Raw genomic sequence first — 25824 nt, 5'->3', positions numbered from 1 at the left:
TTTATTTTTGCTTTTTTGGGTCACATCCGGCGATGCACAGAAGTTACTCCTGGTTCATGCACTCAGGAATCACTCCTGGCGGTGCTCGGGGGACCATATGGGATGCTGGGAATCGAACTTGAGTCGGCTGTGTAAAAGGCAAATGCCCCTACCCGCTGTGCTATTGCTCCACCCCCTCCCCCTGTTCTTGAAAACATCTTTTGACTTCCGAATTTCCCTAAACTCCAGGAGGAAAAGTAAACAAGACCCTGGCTTTGTGCTTCATAGTGACCCCTGATAGTGCTCAGGGCTTACTTCTGTCTCTGCACTCAGGAATCCTCCTGACGGTGCTAGAAGAACCATATAGGATGCTGTTGGCTGTGTGCAAGGGACTCACTGTACCATCTCTTAGCTTCCAGATATTTGATATTTTTGAATGTTGTGAATAAATTTCTAAGGAAATACTTCTCTCTCTCTCTCTCTCTCTCTCTCTCTCTCTCTCTCTCTCTCTCTCTCTCTCTCTCCTCTTTCTCTCTCTTTCCTGAGGCAGGGAGATACTCCTTTCTCTTCAGGGAGATTGGCTGTATAGACCTGATTTGCTTTTGGAAGGTCACTCTTGACTTCTGGGGAAAATGAAGCCTAGGGGAATGAACTGAAATCAGGAAAACCAGTTAAAGTAGCTGTTGAAGTGGTCCAGAAAAGAGATGGTGCCAGTCTTGGTCTAGAGAGACAGTGACAGAAGGAGTCAGAAGAGATGATCTTTCAGAGGCCAGATCAGAATGGCAGAGCAGAGGAGAGGAGGGAAGGAAGCATCGATCACTGCCGGGTTTCTGGCCTGCAGACCTTGGCTGAAGATCTAAGGAATTCCTAGATCAGGATTTTACTTCTGGATCTGTTCAGTTTGAGAAGCTTGGAATAGCACAGCAGGTACTTGCCTTACATGAAGCCAGCCTGGGTTTGGTCCTCGGCATCCGATGTGGTCCCCGAACTCTTCGAGAAGTGATTCCTGAGTGCAGAAATATTGGAGACATTCACGAGGTGATGCCAAATTGATATATGGAAAATTTGAGTTTGATCTTAGAGTAGAGATAAACATCTTGGAATTACTGGCAAGCATTCAAGTTATGCAACTCTATTACAGATGACTTTGTAGGTCATAATGTCTAAATAAATATTAAATTTGAAAAATAAGGTCATTGTGAGTTCACAAAGCAGCGTGTGGGGCTGCTGCGATGAGTGTGCATTCCGTGGCCGAGAGCTGCCTCCCACCCTCCCCAGGCCTCCCCAGCAGAGACAGAGATGGGGTCCGCAGCCTGATAGTGCAGATGACCGCTTAATGCAGAGCTGCTAGCATACTCACTTGTAGAACATCAGAAGGGTCAGAGGTGTAGGACTGCATGTCCGTGTGACTTAAGAGGGAAAACATTCCATCAGAGGCATTGTCAAACAATTCTGCTTCTTACCAATCTTGCAGTCATCTGGATAAACACAGTAAGAGATAAAGATCCCAAAACTTAGTTCTCTGGGCTCTGAGAGCAAGCGAGACCTATACAACAAGTCCCAGACTAAGTCCTCAGGTGAGTTCAGCTTGTCCATCCCCGCGGGGGTCCTGTCTCTTAAGTCATAACAGCTTGCATCAAGATCATGCATTCGTGCTTTCTAGAATGTCCCATTTTGATGCCGGGGTAGCTTTGCCACTCGCCCCGGGTCCATCCCAGTCCCACGGTGGGACCTCCCTTTTGGGGTGTTAGGAACTACAGCAACCGAAACCTGAGTAAAATAATTATGACCAAGTAATTATGCCCAGGAGTATATAGATTTCAGTCAATCAACTCCCAGATATTAGGAGCATAGTATTAAGGTCTTTCTGTGTTGAAGCAATGAACATTGCTCTGTAGTAAAATACGAAAAGGCTATAGGGGATATAAAAAAAGCAAATAATTCGCTACAAATACGAAACCCAAAATTACCAGGAAGTTTTGACTTATAAGTAACCAAGGTTGACTTGGGGAACTGTGACAATGAGGTGTAAAACACAAAGGAAAGGTTCAAGATAAACTCAGGGGATTAGGGATGCTCACAGGATGCTCACTGATGAAGCCTAAAGCACTTAGGGTTGATACCCAACACATATGACTGCCTGGGGTGACCAAAAAGGAGGGTAAGTGGAGAAAGGAGCCAGGACTGAGCTCCTGGGAACCCCAGTGTTAATGGTCCAGCAAGGGTCTGGGAAGGAGTGGTTAGTGGGGTGCGTTGGACCCTGGCACTCTACGAGAAACGAAATCTTTCCTCAGAAATTAAAAAAGAACATGTCAGCTTTCTTTTTAAGAGTACAAGATTTCTATTTTAGCAAGTCCAGAATAACTGTCCAAAGTCACAGAGGAGAACTGGCTCCCTGCCAGCAGGCCTTGGCTAACTCCTAATTGAGGACATGATTTAAATACTGTCGATCTCAAGAGGGGCCATCAGGCTGAAGACAGAATAGTGGGCAGGGCACTCGCTTTGCCTGTGGCTGTCCTGGGTTTGATCCCTGTCCTCGCATATGATCCCCGAAGCCCCACTAGGAGTGATCCCTGAGTGCAGAGCCATCAGTAAGCCCTGAATACTGCCAGGTGTGACCCCTCCCCATCAAAAAACAAAAAACGGGGGTTATCAATAAAATACAGAGTCCCTGAGGCCCGCATGAGCATAGCTGTTCCAAGTACCATCCAAGAAAAAGTGCTCTAGCCAAACAGAGCTTGGCAAGACTTTCCAGAGTCTAGAGATGGGGAAGAGATTGTAGCCAAGAAGAGTTTTCTGAACCCATTGGCACAGCTCCTCCTTGGAAACAGCGAAATGCCATTAAAGATACAAATCGTCCCGTTCATTCATGCCATTGTGCATTTAGATGTTCACATTCAATTCCAACCGGGCATGAGAGATTCCTGTGCTGGCCGTGCAGGCATGAATTTTCATGTAGTAGGGGTTCAATTCTTTGTGCCAGGGGGACACTTGGAGGTGCTGAGTCCGGGTGTGCTTCCAGCCATGTCTAGGCAAGTGTTTTAGCCTTTTTACTCCAAGTTAAATTTCTTATGATAAATTAACATACTATGTGTGATGACTTCTATATTTCAATAAATTGTGGGTTGTTTTTTTTTTTTTCCATTTCCAAGATTGAGTTTTTAAGTTTGTGAACGCAGGCTCTGCTCCCTGGTGGACTCAAGGCTTCAAGGGCGGCGCATACGTTGCCCAGGTCCATGTGCTGCTTGTGCCCACATGGCCGAGCACTTGGGCTTGGGCATCATGTCCCTGCATGTCCCCTCTTGCTATCATGTCTAATGCTGGGGTGTGTGTAGGGGCTCTCTCTGCCCTTGGAGAAGCCTAGAAGCCTGCATTCTCCCATGAGTGCATTATTCTCTCTCTCTCTCTCTCTCTCTCTCTCTCTCTCTCTCTCTCTCTCTCTCTCTCTCTCTCTCTCAAAGCCTCTGAATAAAATCTGTTCTACTTCAAAAAAAAAAAAAGGCTTCAAGGGCCCTTGTGATGTCTCTGGGGACCTGTCAGCTCTTTCCAGGGCCTCAGCCAGTACTTGGACACCTGCACACTGAGTGAAGCTGACTGGAAGGCAAGCTGTATGTGGCAGCTCTGGCAAGCCTGACTGTCTATATTAAAAAGAATATCCCTGTCTACAGTACAGGGAAGAATCCATAGCTTGCGGCCGGGAGAAGCCAGAGTAAGGTGTGAGTTAAGCCCTGGCCGCTCCTGCTTGGCTGAGTTCCATCCAGCTTGATCCCTGGCAGCCCTCATGGTCCCCCAAGCCTGCCGTGAGGAGGAAGCCCTGAGCCCACCACTGGTGTAGTTTAAAAAAGGGGGGGAAAAGGAGAAAGAAAAGGAAGGGAGGGAGGAAGGAAGGAAGGAAGGAAGGAAGGAAGGAAGGAAGGAGAAAGGGAGGGAGGGAGGGAGGGAGGAAGGAAGGAAGGAAGGAAGGAAGGAAGGGAGGAAGGAAGGAAGAAAAAAGGAGAAAGGGAGGGAGGGAGGGAGGAAGGAAGGAGGGAGGGAGGAAGGAAGGAAGGAAGGAAGGGAGGAAGGGAGGGAGGAAGGAAGGAAGGGAGGAAGGGAGGAAGGAAGGAAGGAAGGAAGGGAGGAGGGAAGGAAGGAAGGGAGGGAGGGAGGGAGGGAAGGAAGGAAGGAAGGAAGGAAGGAAGGAAGAAAGGAGAAAGGGAGGGAGGGAGGAAGGAAGGAAGGAAGGAAGAAAGGAGAAAGGGAGGGAGGGAGGGAGGAAGGAAGGAAGGAAGGAAGGAAGGAAGGAAGGAAGGAAGGGAGGGAGGAAGAAAGGGAGGAAGGGAGGAAGGAAGGAAGGAAGGAAGGGAGGAGGGAAGAAAGGAAGGGAGGGAGGGAGGGAGGGGGGAGGGAAGGAAGGAAGGAAGGAAGGAAGGAAGGAAGGAAGGAAGAAGGGAGGGATCAAGGCCGAGCAGTCAGCAAGCACCAGGCTGGACTACCCAGTAGTGAAAGGTTCTTATCCCGTGTGCTGGGGAAGTTATTTTTCAGGTCTGGTGTGTATCCACATGTGGGCGTCCCCTGGCCATCACAACAACACACCGAAATGGACCGAACGGGAATGTGCTTGGGGGGTGGGCGGGGGGTGGGGGGACCTACGCCTGCAAAGGAAGAGCAGGAGGAACGCGCAGTGACCGCGGCCAGGTGTGAGGATCAGGCCTGGAAGCCCTTCCTAGACCCCAGGTCCGGGGAGGGGTCCGGGGGGCAGTCCAGGGGCACGCCGGGGGCTCCTTCCGCAAGTGCCCAGTCCGCACCTGTTTCTGGGAGACGCCAGGAAATGTTGGGGGGTGGGGTGGGGGGCAGGCCAGGGGGGCGCCCCCTCCCACCCCTCCCACCTCCCACCTCCGCTCCCCCAGCCCAGCCCCGCTGGTCCCGCGTCCCCGCTCCCGGGATCCCCGCCCCGCGCGGGCCCCCTCCCCAGCGCCTCGGCGCGGCCGCGCGCCCCGCATCCCCCCTCCCCCGTCTCTCGCGAGGCTGCGGGGCGGGGCGGGGCGGCGCGGGCAGGTCTGCAGTGTCGCTGCCGCGGGCCGGGCGCAGACGCCGCCGCGCCGCCGCCGGAGCCCACGCCGCGGGCTCGGGCCAGGTGAGACCCCCGCGCCCCCCGGGCGGTCCCCGCGCGCTCCGGCGAGGGCGGCGGTCGGGGGTCCCGGAGCGCGCGGGTCCCGGCGCCCCGCACGCGTGGAGCACGTATGTGTCCGTGTCCGGGTCCGCGTCGCGTGCATGTGTGCGCGGCCCTGGGTCCCCCCGGCGCGATCGGGGTGCGGGGGGCCCCCGCCCGCCTCGCCGCGCCCCCGCGGGTGATGGATGACCTTGGCCGGCGCGGGAGAGGGTGAGCGCGGCCTCACCTTCCCTCCGGATCCGGGGTCCGCGGGGACGTGGGCGTGAGGACCCGCGGCGCGGGAGGGCGGCGAGGGGGGCCCGGGGGCGAGGAGGGGGCTGCGGGGGGGGCCCGGGCGCGCGGACCCGCGAGGGGAGGCGCGGGGGCGGCGGGGCCGGGCGGGGCCGGGCGGGGCCTGGGGTGCGGGTGGGCCCCCCGCGCCCCCGGCCCCCGCCCCCTCCCCGGCTGACTCCGTCATCCGTGTCTCCTCGCAGCTGTGGCTCCTCGGTCTCCCCGGGCTCGGGGGGCGCCCCCCGGCCGGGGCGGGGGTCCGGGGATCGCCGCCCCCTTCCTGCTCGGGCGAGGCTTCGTGACCTTGTCACCCACGCCCGTGCCGCGCGCTGGGGTGGGCGTGGGGCGCGTGCGGACCCCGTGAGCTCCCGAGCCCCCCTCCCCCCCAGCCCCCTTCTCCGTCTGCAGATGCGCCGCGTCCCCCCGCGGCCACCCCGACTCCGGTTCCCGCTCACGCTTTGCACCAGCCGATGCTCTCGGGGGCTAAAAATAGCCGCGCTCCTCCCGGCCCGGCTCCCTCGAATCTGTGCTTCTCTCTCCTGACCTGGCGGGCTTGGTGGCCCTGGGGCCGCTGCTCTGGAGCCCCTGGGCTGGACCCGGGGGCTCAGATGCCGGCCACGGCTCCTGGCCCTCCTGGCCAGGGTCGCATGCGGCTCTTGGGTTTGGGGGCGGGGGGATTCCGAGCTGGGAAAGACAGGAGAACTGCCCACGGAAGGACGGACGCAGGGCCCCCCGAGGGAGGGGAGGGTTTGGGCCCACGCGGGTCTAGGTACCGGGGTCACTCCGGGTCTCCACGGCCCGCTGCTTGCGTCTGACCGGAGGGGTCCAGCCCGGCTGACCAGCGCTGCTCTCGAACCCGCGGCCGGTCAGGCTTCTGGGTGCTAGCATGTGTGCGTGTAATGTGCGTGCATGTGCACCTATTACATCCATGGATTTGTATGATGCATGTATGTGTGCGCGCACACATGTGTTTGTGGATGTGCGCGCGCCTGTGTGCATAGGTGTGTGACTGGCTGTTGGTGAAGGCCTGGCTGGCAGGGAGCAGAGAGAAGCAGGATCCCTGACCAGGGCCAAGTGTCAGTGCAGGAGGGGGCTCTTCTCTGACTCCCCCCCCCCCCACCAAGGGCGTCCTTGGGGGAGACCCAGGTCTGCTGCCGCACCAGCCTCCTAGGCTCTGCAGTCTGGGCTTCTGGGAAGGAGCACGAGGATTCCGAGGACCAGGAGGGGAGGGTGAGGCACTAAGCTCCATGTTGGAAATGGCCTCATTGAGCTGTCCTTACCGGTCCCGGTCCTGCAGTGAGAGGGGCCCCCGTGGAGTGCCCTGAAGAAGCAGATGGCCGGGTTCATCATGCCTTCTTGAGCTTTTGCTCTGGCCTCTTCTTCTTGACCTTGGTTGGGGCTCCCTCATTTGGGGCGTCTGCTCTGCTGTCTGACCAGGGCTCTGCTGCGGGTAGTCTGAGCGTGGACAGGCAGGGGCCGGCACTGGGCTTGGGGTCCTGGATGGCAGCTTCTCCGCGTGGCCCTCCCTTGCTCCTTGCCACGCTTCCTTCTCAGTTTTCAATGTGACTGAAGAAAATTACAAATCCACTTAGTCTGTGGGTAAAGGCTCTCACACTGGACCTGGGGGATGGAGCGTTGTTTTCTCTTTCTTTCTTTCTTTTTTATTTTTTTGGGGGGTCACACCTGGCGATGCAAGGGGTTACTCCTGGCTCTGCACTCAGGAATTATTCCTGGCGGTGCTCAGGGGACCACATGGGATGCTGGGAATCGAACCCGGGTCGGCCGCGTGCAAGGCAAACGCCCTACCCGCTGTGCTATCTCTCCAGCCCCTCTTTCTTTATTTTTCAATGTATCGAATCACCGGGAGATACAGTTACAAGCTTTCATGTTTGAGTTACAATGATGCAATGATCAAACACCCATCCCTCCACCAATGCACATTCCCCGTCACCGGTTCAAGATCTTTGTTTCCTAGGACTTCCAAAACCCACCTGCCCGAGGTTAGTAAGTGCCAGCGGTTCCCTCCAGGTCATGCCACAAGTTGGCCTTTGCATGGACTTGCCTTTCTCCCTTGGCTTCTGCTCAGCCTGAAGCACATCCAGAGGTGGCTTTTTGGTTTGGTTTGGTTTTTGGACCACCACAGCAGTGGCGCTCGGCGCTTATTCCTGGCTTTGCACTCAGGGTTCGCTCCTGGCAGGCTCAGGGCAGGCAGAGGGGGACATAGGTGGTCTGAGGATCCAACCTCGGCTGGCTGTGTGCAAGGCAGTGCCCGCCTCGTGGCCCTATCACCCGGCTCCCCCCTCCTCCATGGCTTTTGCTATGGGTCTTGTCCTGGAGGCATCGTAGCTGCCTGAAGTCGAATAGCGTCTCACTGACTAGCGCCACAGAGTGAAACTGCTTATGCTTCTTCATCCCTTTCCACGTGCCATGTCCAGTGATCCAGAACTTCTTTACAGCATCACATTTAATAATTTCCTTCCCCTTTGGAAATCTGAGGACACTCCATGACTTGGAGTTTCACGTCCATGGTCACTGTGTGGCTGGCCTCGGTTTTGCCCACTGGGCTATGTTGGACAGCGGCCTCCTTGAGAGGACTGTTAACATGGAGCCCCCCTTCTGGTGCCCCTGCAGACTGTTGGCAACAGGCCGGAACCGGGGCCCTCCCCGACACATTCTTCCCAATGCCCCGAGCTCCCTCAAGACAGAGAACCCAGATTCGAGTGGATTAGGGAGCCTGGTCTCCTTGATTTCTTCTCTGTCCTCCAAAGATTGATGGTCAAGGGACTGGACGTGGGAGGGACTGCGGACCAGCTGGAAGCAAGGAAGAGCCACTGTCCTAGGCATGGCTCCAGGTTGACTTTTTTTCCCTTTTTGGATCACACCCAGCTATGCACAGGGGTTACTCCTGGCTCATGCACTCAGAGATTACTCCTGGCGGTGTTCGGGGGACCATATGGGATGCTGGGAATCGAAACCAGGTCGGCCGCGTGCAGAGCAAATGCCCTACCTGCTGTACTGTCACTCCAACCCCTCCAGGTGGACGTTTGAGTTGGCCTCTTAAGCCTCACACACCCTCTTTTTGCTTCTGCTTTCTTTTCTAGATCTCCAGCGCTAAGGGAAGAGAAAGTGCTGTCGTCCTGGAGTTCAGTGCCTCAGCGCCCCCTCTGGCTCCCCTTTCCTGTCTGGGACCCCAGCCCTCCCCCCATGCACCCTGCTGAACTGGGCGTAGACTAGCGCTCCACTTCCTTCCTCCTCCTGGACGATCACTGGCCATTCTCTGTCCTCTCCCATCCCAAGGACATGCGCACCCGTTTGCTGTAACTTGGGGACGGGGTTCTTTCTGAGTCTTTGCGCTGAGTCGGGAGCAGGAGAGGGTCTGTGCTTTGGAGACCCCCTGAGCCCACCATGGAAGAGGGCTCCCGAGATCGGGCGGCGTTCATTCGGGGCGCCAAGGACATCGCCAAGGAAGTGAAGAAGCACGCAGCCAAGAAGGTGGGGAAGGGCCTGGACCGGGTCCAGGACGAATATTCCCGCAGATCCTACTCCCGCTTCCAGGAGGAGGACGACGACGATGACTTCCCAGCCCCCGCCGACAGCTACTACCGCGGGGAAGGGGCCCAGGACGAGGAGGAAGGGGGTGCTTCCAGCGATGCCACGGAGGGCCACGACGAGGATGACGAGATCTACGAGGGGGAGTACCAGGGCATCCCCCGCGCAGAATCTGGGGGCAAAGGCGGGCAGATGGCAGACGGGGCCCCGCTGGCTGGTGTGAGGGGGGGCCTAGGCGATGGGGAGGGTCCCCGCGGAGGCCGCGGAGAAGCGCAGCGGCGGAAGGAACGGGAAGAGCTGGCCCAACAGTATGAGACCATCCTGCGCGAATGTGGCCACGGCCGCTTCCAGTGGACACTCTACTTTGTGCTGGGGCTGGCGCTCATGGCCGACGGCGTTGAGGTCTTCGTGGTGGGGTTTGTGCTCCCCAGTGCCGAGAAGGACATGTGCTTGTCGGACTCCAACAAAGGCATGCTGGGTAAGTGAGACGGGGTACACCGCCCACCGTGCCCGACTCCGGAAATGCCCATGGGCACCCACTCCGCAAGCATCCCTGTCTTGGAGGGGCTCTCCAGGGCGTGAAGTGCCAAGTGGGAAGAGGGCAGTGGGGACTGGGTGGTCCGTGGTCCTGCTTCCCCTTCCTGACTTGGGGCACGGAGTCAGTCTCTAGGTCCCGGGGTTCATGGGGGATGTTTTTTTGCACCTGGGGAGAGATCCCGGGCCCTCAGCTGGAGACGTGGTTCCCTGCTCTCAGGAAGCCTTGGGAGTGTTGAGAGAGCGTTCCTCCTGAAGGAGGACCCCCCCCCCCCGACTCACCTTGAGATAACGTGGCCCCGTGCGGCGTGGCATGGGGTGGCATGGACATGGTACAGAGGCAGAGTTCTGAGTAGGTGATTTTCCAGCTTGTTCTAACCAGTTTCAGGAAGGGAGAGGAAGAAACGGGAGTTTCAGTAGCAGATGTGATAGAGCCCCAAGAAGGACTTTTTTTTACGGCCAGGATTTCCTTTGGGGTTGGGAAATGCATTTCAAGGAATTGAGCCATTCACCCAGGGAACTTCAGAGAATCTGAAGGGGGACAGGCAGATACTGGGAGAGTCTGGGAGACCTGATATATCTAGTCCTCATTCCTGCAAGCTGTCGATGGCATGCCATGTGTGTGCATGTGCGTGCGTGCGTGCATGCATGCGTGTTTGTGTGTGTGTGCATGTGTTAGAAGCGGTGTTGGAGTGAGAGTACAGAAGGCAGTGCACTTCCTTGCATGCTGTCAACACAGGTTTGAGGCCCAGCACCCCATAGGGTCCTCCAAGCCTTCCAGGAGTGACCTCTGAGCACAGAGTCAGGAGTCGGTCCTAAGCACTGCTGGTGTGGCAGTGAAGCAAGAGGAGGAGACGGGAACAGTAGGATTACTGGGTTCTCCCCTGTCTGCTTCTGCTGCCGAGCCCCGGGCCTGCAGGCGTGACCTTGCCTCTCTGCTCACAAAATCCATCATCCCTCACGCACCTTCGTCTCTGGTGGCCGTCACTCCCCTGAGCGTTGGTCGTGCTGCTGTCATTTCCACTCACGGTGACCTGCCTGGGCAGCGTCCCTGCCGGCTCACGCGCCTTCTCTTTCCCTCTCTCCAGGCCTCATCGTCTACCTGGGCATGATGGTGGGCGCCTTCTTCTGGGGTGGCCTGGCCGACCGGCTGGGCCGGAGACAGTGTCTACTCATCTCACTCTCGGTCAACAGTGTCTTTGCCTTTTTCTCATCTTTTGTCCAGGGTTATGGCACTTTCCTCTTCTGTCGCCTCCTTTCTGGGGTTGGGTGAGTGTCCGCCACCTCGGCCTCTGGAGGGCAGCATGTGGCTCTTGGCCCGGGCCCCCAGTGATGTCGGAGCTGCCCACTGTCAGACCAGGGCCCTGCTGCCTGCTGTCTCCGGAGCGGTTTGCTCCTGGGCCACTCCTGTCCCACACGCACCGCCACTTCCACTCAAAGCCCGGGTTCACGAGGGGGCCAAGGAGCTTTCAGCCTCACGCCGGAGTGTCCTGGACCTTCAGACACCTTCCCACAGCCCCTGCTTCCCGCATTCCTCACACTTGGCTGATGCCTGCCACTGCCAGACCCTGGACCCTGAGCGGCCCCTCGCCCCTGCCTATGCCCTCCTCTGCCTGTCTCCAGCCTCTTGGGCCTGCTTCCAGAAACCTGCCCTCGTGCCCTCTGCCTTTGGGGGCCTTTCCTTTTCCAAGACCTCTGGTGGCTCCTTTGTGTTCCTGAGCCCTGACTTCCTGAGTTCCAGGTTGGGTTGAGTCTCCCTCGGAGGCTCGAGTGCGGGGGGCTGGGGTGGGGGTGAGGACTGTGCCTGCCCGCACTGAACTCTTGCCCTGTCCTCCAGGATCGGCGGCTCCATCCCCATTGTCTTCTCCTATTTCTCCGAGTTTCTGGCCCAGGAGAAGCGTGGGGAGCACTTGAGCTGGCTCTGCATGTTCTGGATGATTGGTGGGGTGTATGCGGCTGCCATGGCCTGGGCCATCATCCCCCACTACGGTGAGCAGCCTGGCCCCCCGCCTGGCCCCGCCGAGCTCCCTCCAAGGTGCCGCCTGGATGCTGTGCTGACGCTCTTCTGCCTCCTCAGGCTGGAGCTTTCAGATGGGGTCCGCCTACCAGTTCCACAGCTGGAGGGTCTTTGTCCTCGTCTGCGCCTTCCCCTCTGTCTTTGCCATCGGGGCTCTGACCACACAGCCCGAGAGTCCCCGCTTCTTCCTGGAGGTGACTGGGGCGGGGCTGCACGGGGCACCGAGGCTCGTGTGTTCAGACCCCCCACGCGGGTTTGGCTGGCTCCTCCCTGCTGCGCCCCCGTCTGGGGACCCGCTCCCGTCATCTGGTGGCACTTCTCCCAGGGGTCATGGGGCACCTGTGTCGATTGGAGTGAGACTCTGCAGGCCCTCACCCTGCTCTGACAGTCCCCGGCCCCGTCCCCAGTCCCCGTCACTGCCTGAGGCACAGGGACCTCTCTGCATGCCCTTCACCATTGCGCCCCCACCCCCCCGTCCTCTCTGCAGCGCTAGGGCAGCCCCAGGACCCATGTGTCTTCGTTCCTGCATGCCCCTACCCCGTCCCTGCCCAGCTGTCCCATTCGCTACCCCCAGCTCAGTGCTCAGAGCTGGTGCCCAAAGGTGCAGGGCTCCGGGGGCTTTCCTGCGTCCAGTGGCTCCAGAAACCAGGTTGCAGGTGGCGGGAGGATGGAGGGTCCGTTGGCCACTGTCAGGGCTCACCCACGGGGTGTCTGCGGCCCTAGAATGGGAAGCACGACGAGGCCTGGATGGTGCTGAAGCAGGTCCATGACACCAACATGCGCGCCAAGGGGCACCCTGAGCGCGTCTTCTCGGTGAGTCTGGCCTGGCCCGTGACCCTGGCCCCCGCCCCCGTCCCTTGGCCCCGATTCTCCCTCCCTGCGCCATTTCCCGGCGCCCCGGAGGCCCCTCTCTGGACACCGGGTCTCCTTCCTAGACGGCTCTGAGCAGTCTCCCCACCCCTGGCCTCCTGTACCCCAAAGGGCAGGAAGTAGATCCTCCAGCTACTCAGCCCCTTCTTGGCCCCAGGTGACCCACATTAAGACGATTCACCAGGAGGATGAGTTGATTGAGATCCAGTCGGACACTGGGACCTGGTACCAGCGCTGGGGTGTCCGGGCCTTGAGCTTGGGGGGCCAGGTAATGGGGGACGGGTGGTAGGGGGGGTAGAGATGAAGCAGGGCTGGACTGGTGTCGTGGGGGTGTAGGGCACGGAAGTGGGTGCAGCAGCTGACCAGCTCAGTCGTCTGTCCACCCAGGTCTGGGGAAATTTTCTCTCCTGCTTCGGACCTGAGTATCGGCGCATTACACTGATGATGATGGGCGTGTGGTTTACCATGTCCTTCAGGTGAGGGGCAGGGTCACGGAGACAGGAACAAGCAGGGTGAGAGCCGAGGTAAGGGGCTCTGTCTCCTCTGGCTTCCCACCTTGACTCACGGGCAAGGGTCTGGAGAGAGAGCGCAGGGGGAAGGGCAGCTGATCTGTAGGTGGCATACCGCATTCCACCCCCAGCACCCCATAATGGCCCCCCAAGCCCTTCCAGGGACGATCCCTGAACACAGAGCCAGGAGGAAGCCCTGGGCATCACTGGCCCCCTGAAAAGAACAGCTGGTGAAGGGAGAGGGTGGGCTAAGCCTCACCGCACCTCCCGGGCTCTGGACTCTCACTCTCGCTGCCCTGTCTGTCTCCATCTTCCCGGACCCTTCAGCTACTATGGCCTGACCGTCTGGTTCCCTGACATGATCCGCCACCTCCAGGCTGTGGACTATGCATCCCGCACCAAAGTGTTCCCTGGAGAACGGGTGGAGCACGTGACGTTCAACTTCACTCTGGAGAACCAGATCCACCGTGGGGGCCAGTACTTCAACGACAAGTATGTGGGGTCTCACCCCTCACCCTGCACTGTCCCTCGCCTTTGACTCGGTGGCTGCGAGCTGGGGACCAAGTCCCCGTGTTCCTGGCATGTTCCTTCCGGGGTCAGCTGGGAAGGGTGCGCCTCTCACCCCTGCCTTGTAGGTTCATCGGGCTGCGTCTGAAGTCCGTCATCTTCGAGGACTCCTTCTTCGAAGAGTGTTATTTCGAGGACGTCACATCCACCAACACATTTTTCCGGAACTGCACATTCGTCAATACCGTGTTTTACAACACTGGTGAGCTGGATGTCTGTGGCGGGCAGACCTGGGTGGTGGGAAGACACTTTATCCCCTCACTCTAGTTCTTACCTGGACCCTGTGCACCTTCCAGCTATCAGTAGTGGTTCTCAGTCGTACGGAAACAGTATTTTCCCTTGGGAGCTCGAGTAGTGAGATATCCCATTTCTTTGCCTCTGGCCGAAATGAAAGTAGCTCAGCGCTCTGATCTCAAGAGCAAAATCATTCAGATGATAAAGATCATTCAAAAATCATTCAAGAAGGGGCCAGAACAGGAAGCAGACCTAAGTTCAATCCCCGGCATCCTATATGGTCCCCCGAGCACTGCCAGGGGTAATTCCTGAGTGCAGAGCCAGGAATTACCCCTGAGCATCGCCGGGTATGGCCCCAAAAGCAAAACAAATCATAAAAGAAATTTTTTTAAACTAAAACTTAAGAAAATTCAAGGCTGGAGTGATAGTACAGCGGGTAGGGCGTTTGCCTGGCACGCGGCCGACCCGGGTTCAATTCCCAGCATCCCATATGGTCCCCTGAGCACCGCCAGGAGTAATTCCTGAGTGCATGAGCCAAGAGTAACCCCTGTGCATCACTAGGTGTGACCCAAAAAGGAAAAAAATAAAATTAAGAAAATTCACAGCTTGGGGGTGGGGTCGTGGAGAAAAACGGTAAAAGGGATTTACTGGACAAAAGTTGAGAATTTTTTTATTTTATTTTTATGGGGGGAGTGGGGAGCACACCTGGTAGTGCTCAGGGATCACTCCTGGTGATCAGGGAATCATATGGGGTGCCAGAGATCCAGCCTGGGTTAGCTGTGTGCGAGGCAAGCTCTCTACCGACTATATCATGCTCCCAGGTTAGGATTTGTCACATGAATTTTTGTTTAATTTTTGAGCTACACAGAGTGGTCCCATGGGCTGTTCCAGGCTCGCTGCTTGGAGTTTGCTCTGGGCACTGCTGGAGAACCATGTGCCAGCAGGGGTAAATCCAGGCCTCCCGCATTCAGGCCTTTGAACCCTCTCCTGGATCCTTGAATCCTTTTGCTCTTTTGTTTGTTTTTGCATTTGGGACACAGCCAACAGTGCTCAGGAGCTTGTGCACGGGGCTTGCCCCTGGAGGTGCTCGGGGAATCAAACCAGGGCCAGCTCCATGCAAGGCAAGTGCTTTAATCCCTGTCTTATTTCTCGGCTGAATCAATTTCTTTTACAGCGGTTCGCCAACTACGGGCATAGGAAGTGCTGATTTTGCGAACATCTCACCTCGAATGGTGAGCTTCCTCGCCTCAGTGGAAAAAGAATGACAGGACATTTCATGATTTTAAATATTTTCCTCAGTGATTTTTCCCAAACCCGTCACACAGGGGCAGCTTGGGATTCGCCTAGGGCAGAACGAAAGAAGGTGCCATCAGCAGAGACTGTCATTGAGAAGCACGGAAGGGGCCTGTCTGTCCATGTTTCCCTGCAGGCTGTGGCACTTTCTTTTTTTCTTTCTGGGCCGGCAATCCTCAGGCCTCACTCCTGGCTCTGTGCTCAGGAATCAGGGGACTCTGTAGAATGTTGAGGATAAAACTGGGTCAGCCGCATGCAAGGAATATGCCCTCCCCGCTGTGCCATCACCCTGTGCCACTTTCTACACTAGAGGTCTCTGGTCCCCATCCGCGCCCTCAGCGGCCGAGTCCTGAGTCATGCCCCCCACACCTGGCCCTGACCGCCTCCTTGCCTTTGCACAGACCTGTTCGAATACAAGTTCGTGAAGAGCCGCCTGTTGAATAGCACCTTCCTGCACAGCAAGGAGGGCTGCCAGCTTGATGTGACGGGGACGGGCGAAGGTGCCTACATGGTCTACTTTGTCAGCTTCCTGGGCACACTGGCTGTGCTCCCGGGGAATATCGTGTCCGCCCTGCTCATGGACAAGATCGGCAGGCTCCGGATGCTTGGTAAGGGGGCCGACGGGCGGCTGTTGACGGTGGCTCATCCTGGTCCAAGGAAGCTTCGCCCAGAAGGTTCCATGCAGGACTCCTGTAAGGGGCAGGTGGCGCCGGCTGGGACATGGGATGGGACTTCTGGGGAGTGCCGGTGAGGGAAGGCTGGTGGAGTGTACAGGTGTTGAAATTACGCACCTGAATTTTTGTTTTTTGTTTCGAGGCCACACCCAGCAGTGTTCAGGGGCTGTTCCTGGCTCTGGACTCAGTAGGAGTGACCCCTTGTGGTGCTCAGGGGACCATATATGGTGCTGGGAATTCGATCCATGTCACAGCCAACACCAAAGTGTCTTTCCTCCTGTACTGCCTCTTTGGCCTGAGGTTGACACCTGGAACTTCCGCTCCTTGCCTGCTTGGGCAGATTCTCTCTTTTCTTTCTTTTATCTCTTTTGGGGTCTTTGGGGGCTATGACTGGTGTTGCTCAGAGCTCTGGGCTCTGACTCAGGAATGACTCCTGGGGGCATCTGGGGACCATGTGTGGTGATGGGGGTTCAGCTGGAATCTGTACTCTCTCTCTAGCCCTGGGAAAATGATTAATCTGTGAGCCCACTTGTTTCATGTACAGAGGAGATACCCGTTCATGGGGGTGACATGTTAGATCACTGCATGTGAAATGTCAAGCCAGCTTGGCTCATAGCAGGTTTTAAGTTTGACATGCTTGCTCCTGGTGTCCTGAATGAGAAGACAGTTGTCAGAGGGGCCGGGGTGAGTCTCCCGTTCACAGGCTGTTGGAGAAAGAGCCTCAAGTGAGCTGGCGTCAGAGATGGCTGAGGGCAGGCTGGTGTGGAGGGCTCTGGGTGACTTGCTGTGCTCGTCTCCTTCCCGGCTCCAGCTGGCTCCAGCGTCATGTCCTGCGTCTCCTGCTTCTTCCTATCGTTTGGGAACAGTGAATCGGCCATGATTGCTTTGCTCTGTCTCTTTGGGGGGGTCAGCATCGCCTCCTGGAATGCGCTGGACGTGCTGACCGTTGAGCTCTACCCCTCGGACAAGAGGTAGTTGGGGTGTGGGTGGGGCTAGAGCTGAGGATTTCGGGGAGCAGGGGGCTGGAAAGCATTAGGGTCAAGGGGGGCCCTCTGGTGAGTATCTGCTGCTAACCTGATTCGGGTCTCTCTTCCCTGCGCTCCTCCCGTGGACGCCGCCGCACTCTCCGGCAGGACGACTGCCTTCGGCTTCCTGAACGCTCTGTGCAAGCTGGCAGCAGTGCTGGGGATTAGCATCTTCACCTCCTTTGTGGGGGTCACCAAGGCTGCCCCCATCCTCTTTGCCTCGGCTGCCCTGGCCCTGGGGAGTTCTCTGGCCCTGAAGCTGCCCGAGACCCGAGGGCAGGTGCTGCAGTGAGGGGCCCTGGGGCTCCGAGGCGGCGGGCACACTGTGAGACCAACAGTTCCTCCTCCCTGCTCCTGCCCTGTGCCCCCAAGCCCCCCGTGTTGGTGTCTGAGCCATGGGAGCGTGTGTGTGTCTGTGTGTGTGGCCCGGGGCAGGGTCTGGGGTGCACTCTTCACCGACTTTCTGCCACCCTTTGCAAAAGAGAAGGCTCGGCCCATGCTTCTTCCCGTTAGTGAGGGGGCCCTTGCTCTTCTCGGCTCTAGACCAGCTTCCCGCCTCCTCTGTCCAACTGCCCCTCTGGGCCCTGCTGAACCTCAGGCTATGGAGGGCCAGCACTTGCTGTAGATCCTGCAGACCCCAGGGACCAAAAGACTTTGGGAGTCAGGCTGGTGGTGGGCACCCTCCCCCTCCTGCTGGACCCGGGAGCCGCAATAACCCTCTGACCTCCACCTCTTTCTGCTAGGCCACACTTTTGAGAGGAGCGTTCCAGCTCTTGGTTTCTCAAGTGAATTGAGGCAGCTCTGCAGGACCGTGCGAATGTGTGTGGATGTGTGTGTAAGTGTGTGTGTGCACGCGCGCCTGCGTGCATGTGCCAAGGGGCAGGGTATCACTGGACTGTCAGACACCCAGGCTGCTGCCTCCTGGGGCTCCCACAGCCTGTTTCTGTGTTAGGCCTAGCTAGGAAGGGGGCGCCCGGGGCCGGCCGTGACAAGGCCAGAGGGTCCCCCTAGGGTCTTTTCCTTGTGCCAGCGGGGGCTGGCCCAGCGCCAATCAGCTGATAGAAGCACAAGAGCTGTGGCAGGGGCCCCTGGAGACCCCTCGGAAGGGGGCGGGTTGGGAGTCGGCCAGGGACCCTGGAGCTGGAGCCAGGCCTGCACCCCCAGCTCCCCTCCACAGTTCTGCCCTGTAGGCTCAGCTGCCCACCATGCTGCCCCTCCTCCCCCGTGGCCGCTTTCTCTGGTGCCCCCTCCCCACTGTAGCTGTGATGTGTTGTAGTTTTTAGCTGTTTGTAAGTGTTTAAAAAAAAAAAAGTTAAAAGGAAAAAGTGCAAACAACCACACAAAAGGAAAATCCAAATTCACCTTCCTCTGCTGTGTCCAGCGTCCTGAGCTCATGGCCACACCCATTTTGTGGCCACCGGTGGTGACTGTCTGACCTCAGTTCCCAGGACAGCCTTGCTCCCAGTGCCCTGTGTACGCGTGTGCCCCCTTCCCGCTGGACGCAGCCTTTTCCTGCAGCCCTCAGGGGAACCCCCCATGCCCCTTGCTCTCCTGGGGAACCCTAAATATAACTGTTGATGTGAAAATGAAAAGTATTGATGAAAAATAAAAAGGAACCATCCTTCAAATTCAGAATGGCTGCATGTGCTGTCCACGGCCCGATGGGGTAGAGGGACCCGAAGATGGGTCAGTGGCAGGGAAACTCTTCCCCCAAAGACGGCCAGTCGGATGCCTTACATCCATGTCTAATCTCATTCCCAGCGTCCTACATTTCAGTATCAAAAAGGTGAACAATAGGATTTTAAAATGGACCAAGGATTTGCATAGCTATCTCTTCAAAGATTAGAAATGAATCAGGGTTAGGTAAAATGCCAGTACTTGGCCAGGGGGGTTCTGGTGTTTGCCGCACATGTGGTTGACCCTCGGGAGACTGTGAGGTGCCACGACGATCCTTGGCACCTCATATAGCCTCCCAAGTACTGCCGGAAGTGATCCCTGACCACTGGTGGGTGGGTGTGGCCAGCAACCTCCCCCAGCACCCAAAGCTATCACTGATCGTTTGGGGAATTCAAATCAAAACCATTAAGAGTTGAAGAGAGATGAGAGAATTGATAAATCCATGCGTGCAAAATGGTGTGGCTATTTTAGAAGAGTATGAGGTACTTCAAAAAGTTAATACTATGGCCCAGAGTGATAGTACTGTGGGTAGGGTGTTTCCTTGCATGTGGCTGACCAGGATTTGACCCCCAGCACCCCCATGTGGTCCCCCAAGCCCTCCAGGAGTGATTTGTTAGCACAAAGCTAAGGGGAAGCCTTGAGCACTGCTCGGTGTGTTTGAAAACAAATTTGTAGGATTCAGCAGTCCCATTTCTGAGTATCCAGATATGGAAACAATCTATGTGTCTATCAGACAAAGATAATGTGGTATACACACACAACAGAAGACTATTCAGCTTTCGAATGGGAAGTTCTGCATGATGTGACAACATGGAGAAGTAGGAGGACATTAATATTCTATGAGTAGTAAGCTCATCAGAGAGAGAAATGCCACAAGACCATGGAAGAGTTCAGTCAAATTTACAGAGAAATGGTTGCCAGGGGCTACAGGGAGCAGAAAATGAAGGGGGCCACAGTGGTGATCCTGGGGATCAGAGAGTCAAGTGCTTACATCCCCACATGGGGCCCAAGTGACAGGCATTTGCCTGGCCCGTGGCTGACCTGGGTTCTATCCCCGGCATTGGGTATGGTCCCCTGAGTACTGCCAGGGGTGCAGAGCCTGGTGGAATCCCTGAGTACCGCTGGGTGTAGCCCCCAAACCAACCAAACTAAATAAACCCCTCCACAGCCCAGTCTGGGAACTCTTCTTCTGGGGGGCCCAGCAGTCCACTACTTAGGGGCGTCCTCGTGCTCTCCATTCTAATCAGTTTGCTGACTTTTGTGGATAGCTCCCCAATCAATTCCTTCCTATCCGGTGCTCAGATCACTTCTGGTGGGGACTGGGGGACCACATGTGGTACTAGGGCTCAAACCTGGGTTGGCTGCATGCAAGGAAGCACCTTTTGGGCTGTATTACGGCTCCAGCCCGTTCCTCAAAGATTTTTCTCAAATCAAGCAAATCCTGTTGGAAACGGACTGGCTGGTAAAGACAGGCACACACTCTAGTGACCTGTCCGGCTCACGTACTCTGTGCCCTGCCCTGCCCCTGCCTTTGCTCGTCCTGGCTTGTCTGTCCAGCTCAGGTCTGTGCTTCCGTGTCAGGACCCACCGGGATCCCTTCTCAGAAGCCTCCTGCCGGCCCCACGGGGGCCTTTCTTCCAGGGACATTGTCGCAGTGGCCATAAAGGACAGCAGTGCACTCCATCGGGTCAGTTCGTTTAATGCATCGGATCATGGAATTCCAAGCCGGCTGGGCAGTGTTCCCAGCAGTCCGGCTGGGGGGCCGCGGGACTCGCTCTCCCCGGGGCTCAGGGGGCGCCTCGTTTCTTGCTGCCGCCCAGGCAGGGAGGGCTCGTGTCCAGCCGAGGGTTCTCCCGCCACTGCGCCGGGGTCCGGGCCTGGATGGCCAGCGCGTGCACCGGCCCCGCCAGCTCCTCGGACAGCGCCGCGTGCACCAGCCGGTGCCGCTGCACGGGGTTCAAGCCCTCGAAGCGGGCGCTCACCACGGCCACGCGGAAATGCGTCTCGCTGCCCGGCGGCACCGAGTGGCCGCCGCTCTCGTTGCGCACGTCCAGCACGTCGGGCTCCAGGGCCTGCTCGAGCTTCCTGCGGATGGTCGCCTCCACGGGGCCCGCGGCACCCCGGGGCCCGCACGCGCCGCTGGCCATGGAGCGCGCGCGGCCCAGCAGCTGTCCACTCAGCATCGGCACTGCGGGGGCCGGAGGGCGGCGCGGTCAGCCCGGGCCCGCCGCGCCCCGGCCCCGTCCGCTCCACCCGCCGGAGCCCAGCCCAGGGCACAGCTGCCCGGTCCCCTTGCACGCCCGCCCGTGCAGAAGCAAGCGGCCGGGGGGTCGCGGGCAGCGAGGGGAGGAGCGATCAGAAGCGTGCAACAGCACGGACGAGCCAGCCCGGCGACCCTCGGACCCCCAGGCCGGACGAGACCGCCCCGCGACCCTCCGAACCCCGGCGCGGGCAACCTTCGTACCTGCAACCACGCGCTCGGCGGCCGCAGCGGCAGCGGGAGACGCTCCGTGCCGCGAGGCACCCTGGGAGATGTAGTCGCCGGCGCGGAGGCTCACGGGAGTTGTAGTCTCAGGACGCTGGCCCCGAGCCCTGAGCCGCAGGAATTCCAAGAAAACGCAAATCCCTGCGCAACGGATCATACGGTTTTCAATCCTTTTTTTTTTTTCTTTTTGGGTCACACCCAAGATGAGAACGCTATTCAGGTCTCCCAAAGAAGAATAGAAAGAGCTATGCTTGGAATATCACGGTTCACTCAAATGAGAGAACGAATCCGGAGTTCTGACATCCGTCGACGATCGAGGATCAGGGACGCTGTCTCATTTGCCAAGGTGTCGAAAATCAGATGGGCTGGTCACCTAATGAGACTTAAAGACGACCGCTGGACTAGAGCTGTTACCGACTGGATTCCACGGGATGTCAAAAGACCGCGTGGCCGCCCACCTACCAGATGGTCACGTAATGAGACTTAAAGACGACCGCTGGACTAGAGCTGTTACTGACTGGATTCCATGGGATGTCAAAAGACCACGTGGCCGCCCACCTACCAGATGGTCAGACTTCTTCGTCAAGATCATGAACGATCGGTTTGAGGCCCTTCATGTTCCCGGAGTGAAGAGATGCCATTGGGCTACACTAGCACGCGACAGGGACAGATGGAGACGTTACTGGCGCCCGCTCGAGCAAATTGACGACTAACGGGAAGTTAAGTGATTAAGTGGGTCACACCCGGCGATGCTCAGGAGTTACTCCTGGTTCATGCACTCAGGAATCACTCCTGGCGGTGCTCACGGGACCCTATGGGATGCTGGGAATCGAACCTAGGTCGGCTAGGTGCAAGGCAAACGCCCTACCCGCTGTGCTATTGCTCCAGCCCCTTCAATCCATTTTATTGCAAAGAAACTTTGCATGAAACCTAGCCGATCCTTTATTTGACAGAAGAAAACGGAAGTTCTACGAGATTATTGAGTGTATGGTTATCTTAGGCCAATTCTGGAGGCCAGGAAATAAGGCAAGGCGTGCTCGCAGGACAGAAAGCAGAGAATGGACAAGTGAGGGTGTAGGGAGCGGGGGAGGGGGGAAATGAGGCAGGAGGAGAGGAATGGCAACATCATCTGCTTAGTGCTCTCATGTGACTCAGAATCGGGTGCCAGGGGCTGGAGCGATAGCACAGCGGGTAGGGCGTTTTGCCTTGCACATGGCTGACCCGGGTTCGATTCCCAGCATCCCAGATGGCTCCCTGAGCACTGCTAGAAGTAACTCCTGAGTGCAGAGCCAGGAGGAACCCCTGTGCATCGCCAGGTGTGACCCAAAACGAAAAAAAAAAAGAATAGGGTGCCAGCCAGAGAGGCATGTTACCCAGAACTGGGAGCCATGGAGAAAACTTTTGGGGGGTTTTAGAGTAGTATAGAAGAGGCAATAGGACAATTTCTTTCTCTGTCCCTCAGAGTTAGAGGAGTGGGGTCCCAGAAGTACAGAAAGTAAGACCTTGTAAGCGGTCCAGCTGGATTCCATCTCCCGTACCCTCTATGGTCCCTGGAGCGCTGCCAGGAGCAACCCCCAAGCACAGAGCCAGAAACAAGCCCTGAGCACAGCCCGGTGGGGTCCAAAAAACAAACAAAAAGAGAAGTTAGGTAATACTGGTACACAAAGACAGAAAATATGGGGACCCTAAGAAATATGATTGGAGCCCGGGAGAGAGAAAATGGGACAACACCGGAGCGACCAGATGTAGGGCCCAATGACCCCGCAGTCCTGGGCCTCTAAACCTGATTGGTGGTTTGTCTGCATCCAAGGGGCAATGGGAAGGCAGTGGAGCTCCCTGAGTCGGGATGTGATGGGATGATTTCTAGAAGGATATGTAGCTTTTCAGTGCCTGGCAAGATCCCCGTGGCATATTCGATATGCCAAAAACAGAACAAGTCTCACAATGGAGACGTTACTGGAGCCCGCTCGAGCAAATCGATGAATAACGGGAGGGTAGTGATACAGTGATACATACTGATACTTAAGCCCTTTATTCATATATTTTGGGGTGAGGTACCCATGCCTTTTTGTGCTCTAGATTTATTTCTGGCTCTGTGCTCGAGGGTCAGTCCTAGAAATGCTGAGGGGACCATACAGTATATGTTTGGGGGCCACATCCTGCGGTTCTCAGGACTTACTCCTGGCTCTGTGCTCAGGAATCACTCCTGGTGGCGCTTGGAGACCATATGGAGCGCTAAGGATGGAACCTGGGTGGCTGAGTGCAAGGTGAGCACCCTTCCTGCTAAAGCAATAGCCCTGGGGATCATACAGTATTGAAGATAGAACCATACGTCCTGCCTGCAAAGCATGCATACCACCCTTTGTGCTATCTTCCAGGACCTATACTGATATACTTTTTTTTAAAATTTAAAAAAAAATTTTATTAGTGAGACACCATGAGGTACAGTTGTAGACTTACAAATTTTTGTGCTTGGGTTTCAATTATACAATGATCAAATATCCATCCCTCCACCAGTGCCCATTTCCCACCACCACGGATCCCAGTATCCCTCCCACCCCCCATTCCCTCCTCCCACCCTGCCTCTGTGACAGGGCATTCCCCTCTGTTCTCTCTCTCCTTGTGGGTGTTGTGGTTTGCAAAAGAGGCATTGAGTGGCAATCATGTTTGGTCTATAGTCTACTTTCAGCATGCTTCTCCCAGCCTGGGAGGATCCTCTCAACACTTTTTATTTGGTGCTCCCTTCTCTATCTGAGCTCCCTTTTCCCCTAGCATGTGTGGCTGGCCTCCAAGCCATGGAGTAAAATTCCTGGTACTAATCTCGGCCATTCTTGGGTGTTAGTCTCCTATTTTGTTACTTTATGTTCCCCAGATGAATGCAATCTTTCTATGTCTATCCCTTTCTTTCTGACTCATTTCGCTTAGCATGATACTTTCCATGTATATACTGATATACTTTTATGATAAATTCATAGACTTTAAAATTTGGTATATTCTTATGCTATAGTTATCTACTTTTTTTTTCTGAAACATTTGCATTTGAAAATAAGTAGCGTGACATTCGCCCCTAACTATCCTGACGTGTCTCTCCTAATAACAAGAATATTTTCCTATGTAATATTACTCTCTTTTGTTTTGTTTGTTTGTGGGCCACACCCCATGCATCTCAGGGCTTATTACTGACTCTGAGCTCAGTGATAACTCCAGGTGCACCTGGGGGACCAAAGGTATGCTGAGGATCAAACTTGCCTTACATAGCTGTGTGCAAGGCAAGTGCCCTACCTGCTACTTTATTGCTCAGGCCCTTATAGCCATTACTCTCTTACCACACTTGAAAAGTTTAACATAATGGCATTTACCCATTTGACTAAATATGCCAAACACAGTAACAAAAAGCCTCACAATGGAGTCGCTACTGGGCCCGCTCGAGCAAATCGAATGGTAGGACAGTGCAGTGCAGACTTAACTCCCATGGGAACAATCCCCCCCTGTGTCTGTTCCAATTTGAGTCATGGAAACAGTCACAAACCCAGAGATGCTTGGATCCCATGCACCCCTACTCCACTGCTGGCCACTCTGCTTCCACCCTGCTCACCAGGTGGCAAACAAGGGCCACCTTAGTCACCTTTGCATCAGATACGGCCATGTTCTACAGACTCCCTTGAGAGAGGTGCTGTGCCCCTCTGACTGTGCCCTCTCTAGACAACCTTGACTTTGTTCTAGTCTAAGCATTCGTTACCAGTCTGCTGCCAAAGCCCCTCTGAGCCTGGGTCCAAGAGAACTCCAATCCCCTTCAATATTTATCCTGACCCTTAAAAAGAGATAAAAACTTCGAGGGATGGGCCCCAGAGTGATAGTACAGTGGGTCGGGTGCTTGCCTTACATGCAGCTGACCCAGCTTCAATTCCTGACGCCCATATGGTTCCCTAGCACTGCCCAGAGTGACCCCTGAGTGCAGGAATAAGGTCTGAGCACTGCTGGGGGTGGCCTGCAAACAAAACAGAACAAAGTTAAAAGCTTTGAAGGACAGCCCAAATATCTGAGCACATGCGGGAGTCCAGGGGCTCATCCCCAGTATTGCACAGTACCCTCAGTACCTCCAGGAGCTGGGAATAGGCCTGGAGCATTGATGGACATGGCCCAATCCACTCCTTACTTTTTGAAATTTGAGAAAAGTTGCAAGATCAGTACAATTTTCACCTCTCTTAACCCTAACCTAGAATCACTGACATTTTGCCAGAATTGCCCCCTAACCCCACCCATCCTTTTCCCTCTTATTTCTGTCTTGTTTTCTTAATCCCTCACCCCTTCAGCACTGTTTATCAGGGGTGGTCCCAGGGACTCTATATATCATACTACATACACCAACATTCATATGATTAAATGACCTAATAGAAGGTGAGACTCAAAATTTCCCAAAAGCCTCCTTCCTTCCTTCCTTCCTTCCTTCCTTCCTTCCTTCCTTCCTTCCTTTCTTTCTTTCTTTCTTTCTTTCTTTTGCTTTTTGGGTCACACCCGGCGATGCACAGGGGTTACTCCTGGCTCTTCACTCAGGAATTACTCCCCCGGTGCTTTGGGGACCACATGGGATCCTGGTCGTCCTGGAGTAAGGCAAACACCCTACCCACTGGGGCTATCGCTCCAGCCCCTAGCCTCATTTATTTATAATTTTATTTTTAGATATGCCAAAGGCAGTAGGGCGTTCGCCTTACAAGCGGCCAACATGGCCGACCCGAGTTCGATTCCTCCGCCCCTCTCGGAGAGCCCGGCAAGCTACCGAGAGTATTCGATATGCCAGACACAGTAACAACAAAGTCTCCAATGGAGACGTTACTGGGCCCGCTCGAGCAAATCGATGATCAACGGGAGGGCCTTTACTTACTTTACTTTTATTTTTAGAAAGCCCATCGAGGGCTAGAGCAATAGTACAGCGGGTAGGGCATTTACCTTACACGTGGCCAAGCTGGATTTGGTCCCACCCTCACCCCC

General features: G+C 56.1%; 2 protein-coding genes across 2 annotated transcripts; one reads left to right on the top strand and one right to left on the bottom strand.

Moving 5' to 3' along the window:
* Positions 1 to 8785: 8785 nt before the first annotated feature.
* SV2A (synaptic vesicle glycoprotein 2A) lies at positions 8786 to 17091 on the top strand. The gene is made up of 12 exons (XM_056111201.1): positions 8786 to 9428; positions 10573 to 10753; positions 11322 to 11473; positions 11562 to 11695; positions 12225 to 12314; positions 12529 to 12639; positions 12759 to 12847; positions 13208 to 13372; positions 13516 to 13649; positions 15376 to 15582; positions 16460 to 16619; positions 16782 to 17091. The coding sequence occupies exons 1-12, from the start codon at positions 8807 to 8809 to the stop codon at positions 16963 to 16965; spliced, it is 2229 nt and encodes a 742-aa protein (XP_055967176.1). The 5' UTR covers positions 8786 to 8806; the 3' UTR covers positions 16966 to 17091.
* Positions 17092 to 20033: 2942 nt separating this feature from the next.
* On the bottom strand, positions 20034 to 20849 carry BOLA1 (bolA family member 1). The gene is made up of 2 exons (XM_056122588.1): positions 20815 to 20849; positions 20034 to 20538 (listed from the first exon to the last, which is right to left on the bottom strand). Exon 2 carries the CDS (start codon positions 20531 to 20533, stop codon positions 20138 to 20140), a length of 396 nt encoding a protein of 131 aa, XP_055978563.1. The 5' UTR covers positions 20534 to 20538; positions 20815 to 20849; the 3' UTR covers positions 20034 to 20137.
* Between the last annotated feature and the right edge of the window lie 4975 nt (positions 20850 to 25824).

The sequence above is a fragment of the Sorex fumeus genome, unplaced genomic scaffold, assembly GCF_029834395.1.
Source record: "Sorex fumeus unplaced genomic scaffold, SorFum_2.1 ptg000001l, whole genome shotgun sequence".
NCBI lineage: Eukaryota > Metazoa > Chordata > Mammalia > Eulipotyphla > Soricidae > Sorex > Sorex fumeus.
The sequence above is the reverse complement of the archived record's forward strand: the minus strand, read 5'-3'. Positions and strand labels throughout refer to the sequence as shown.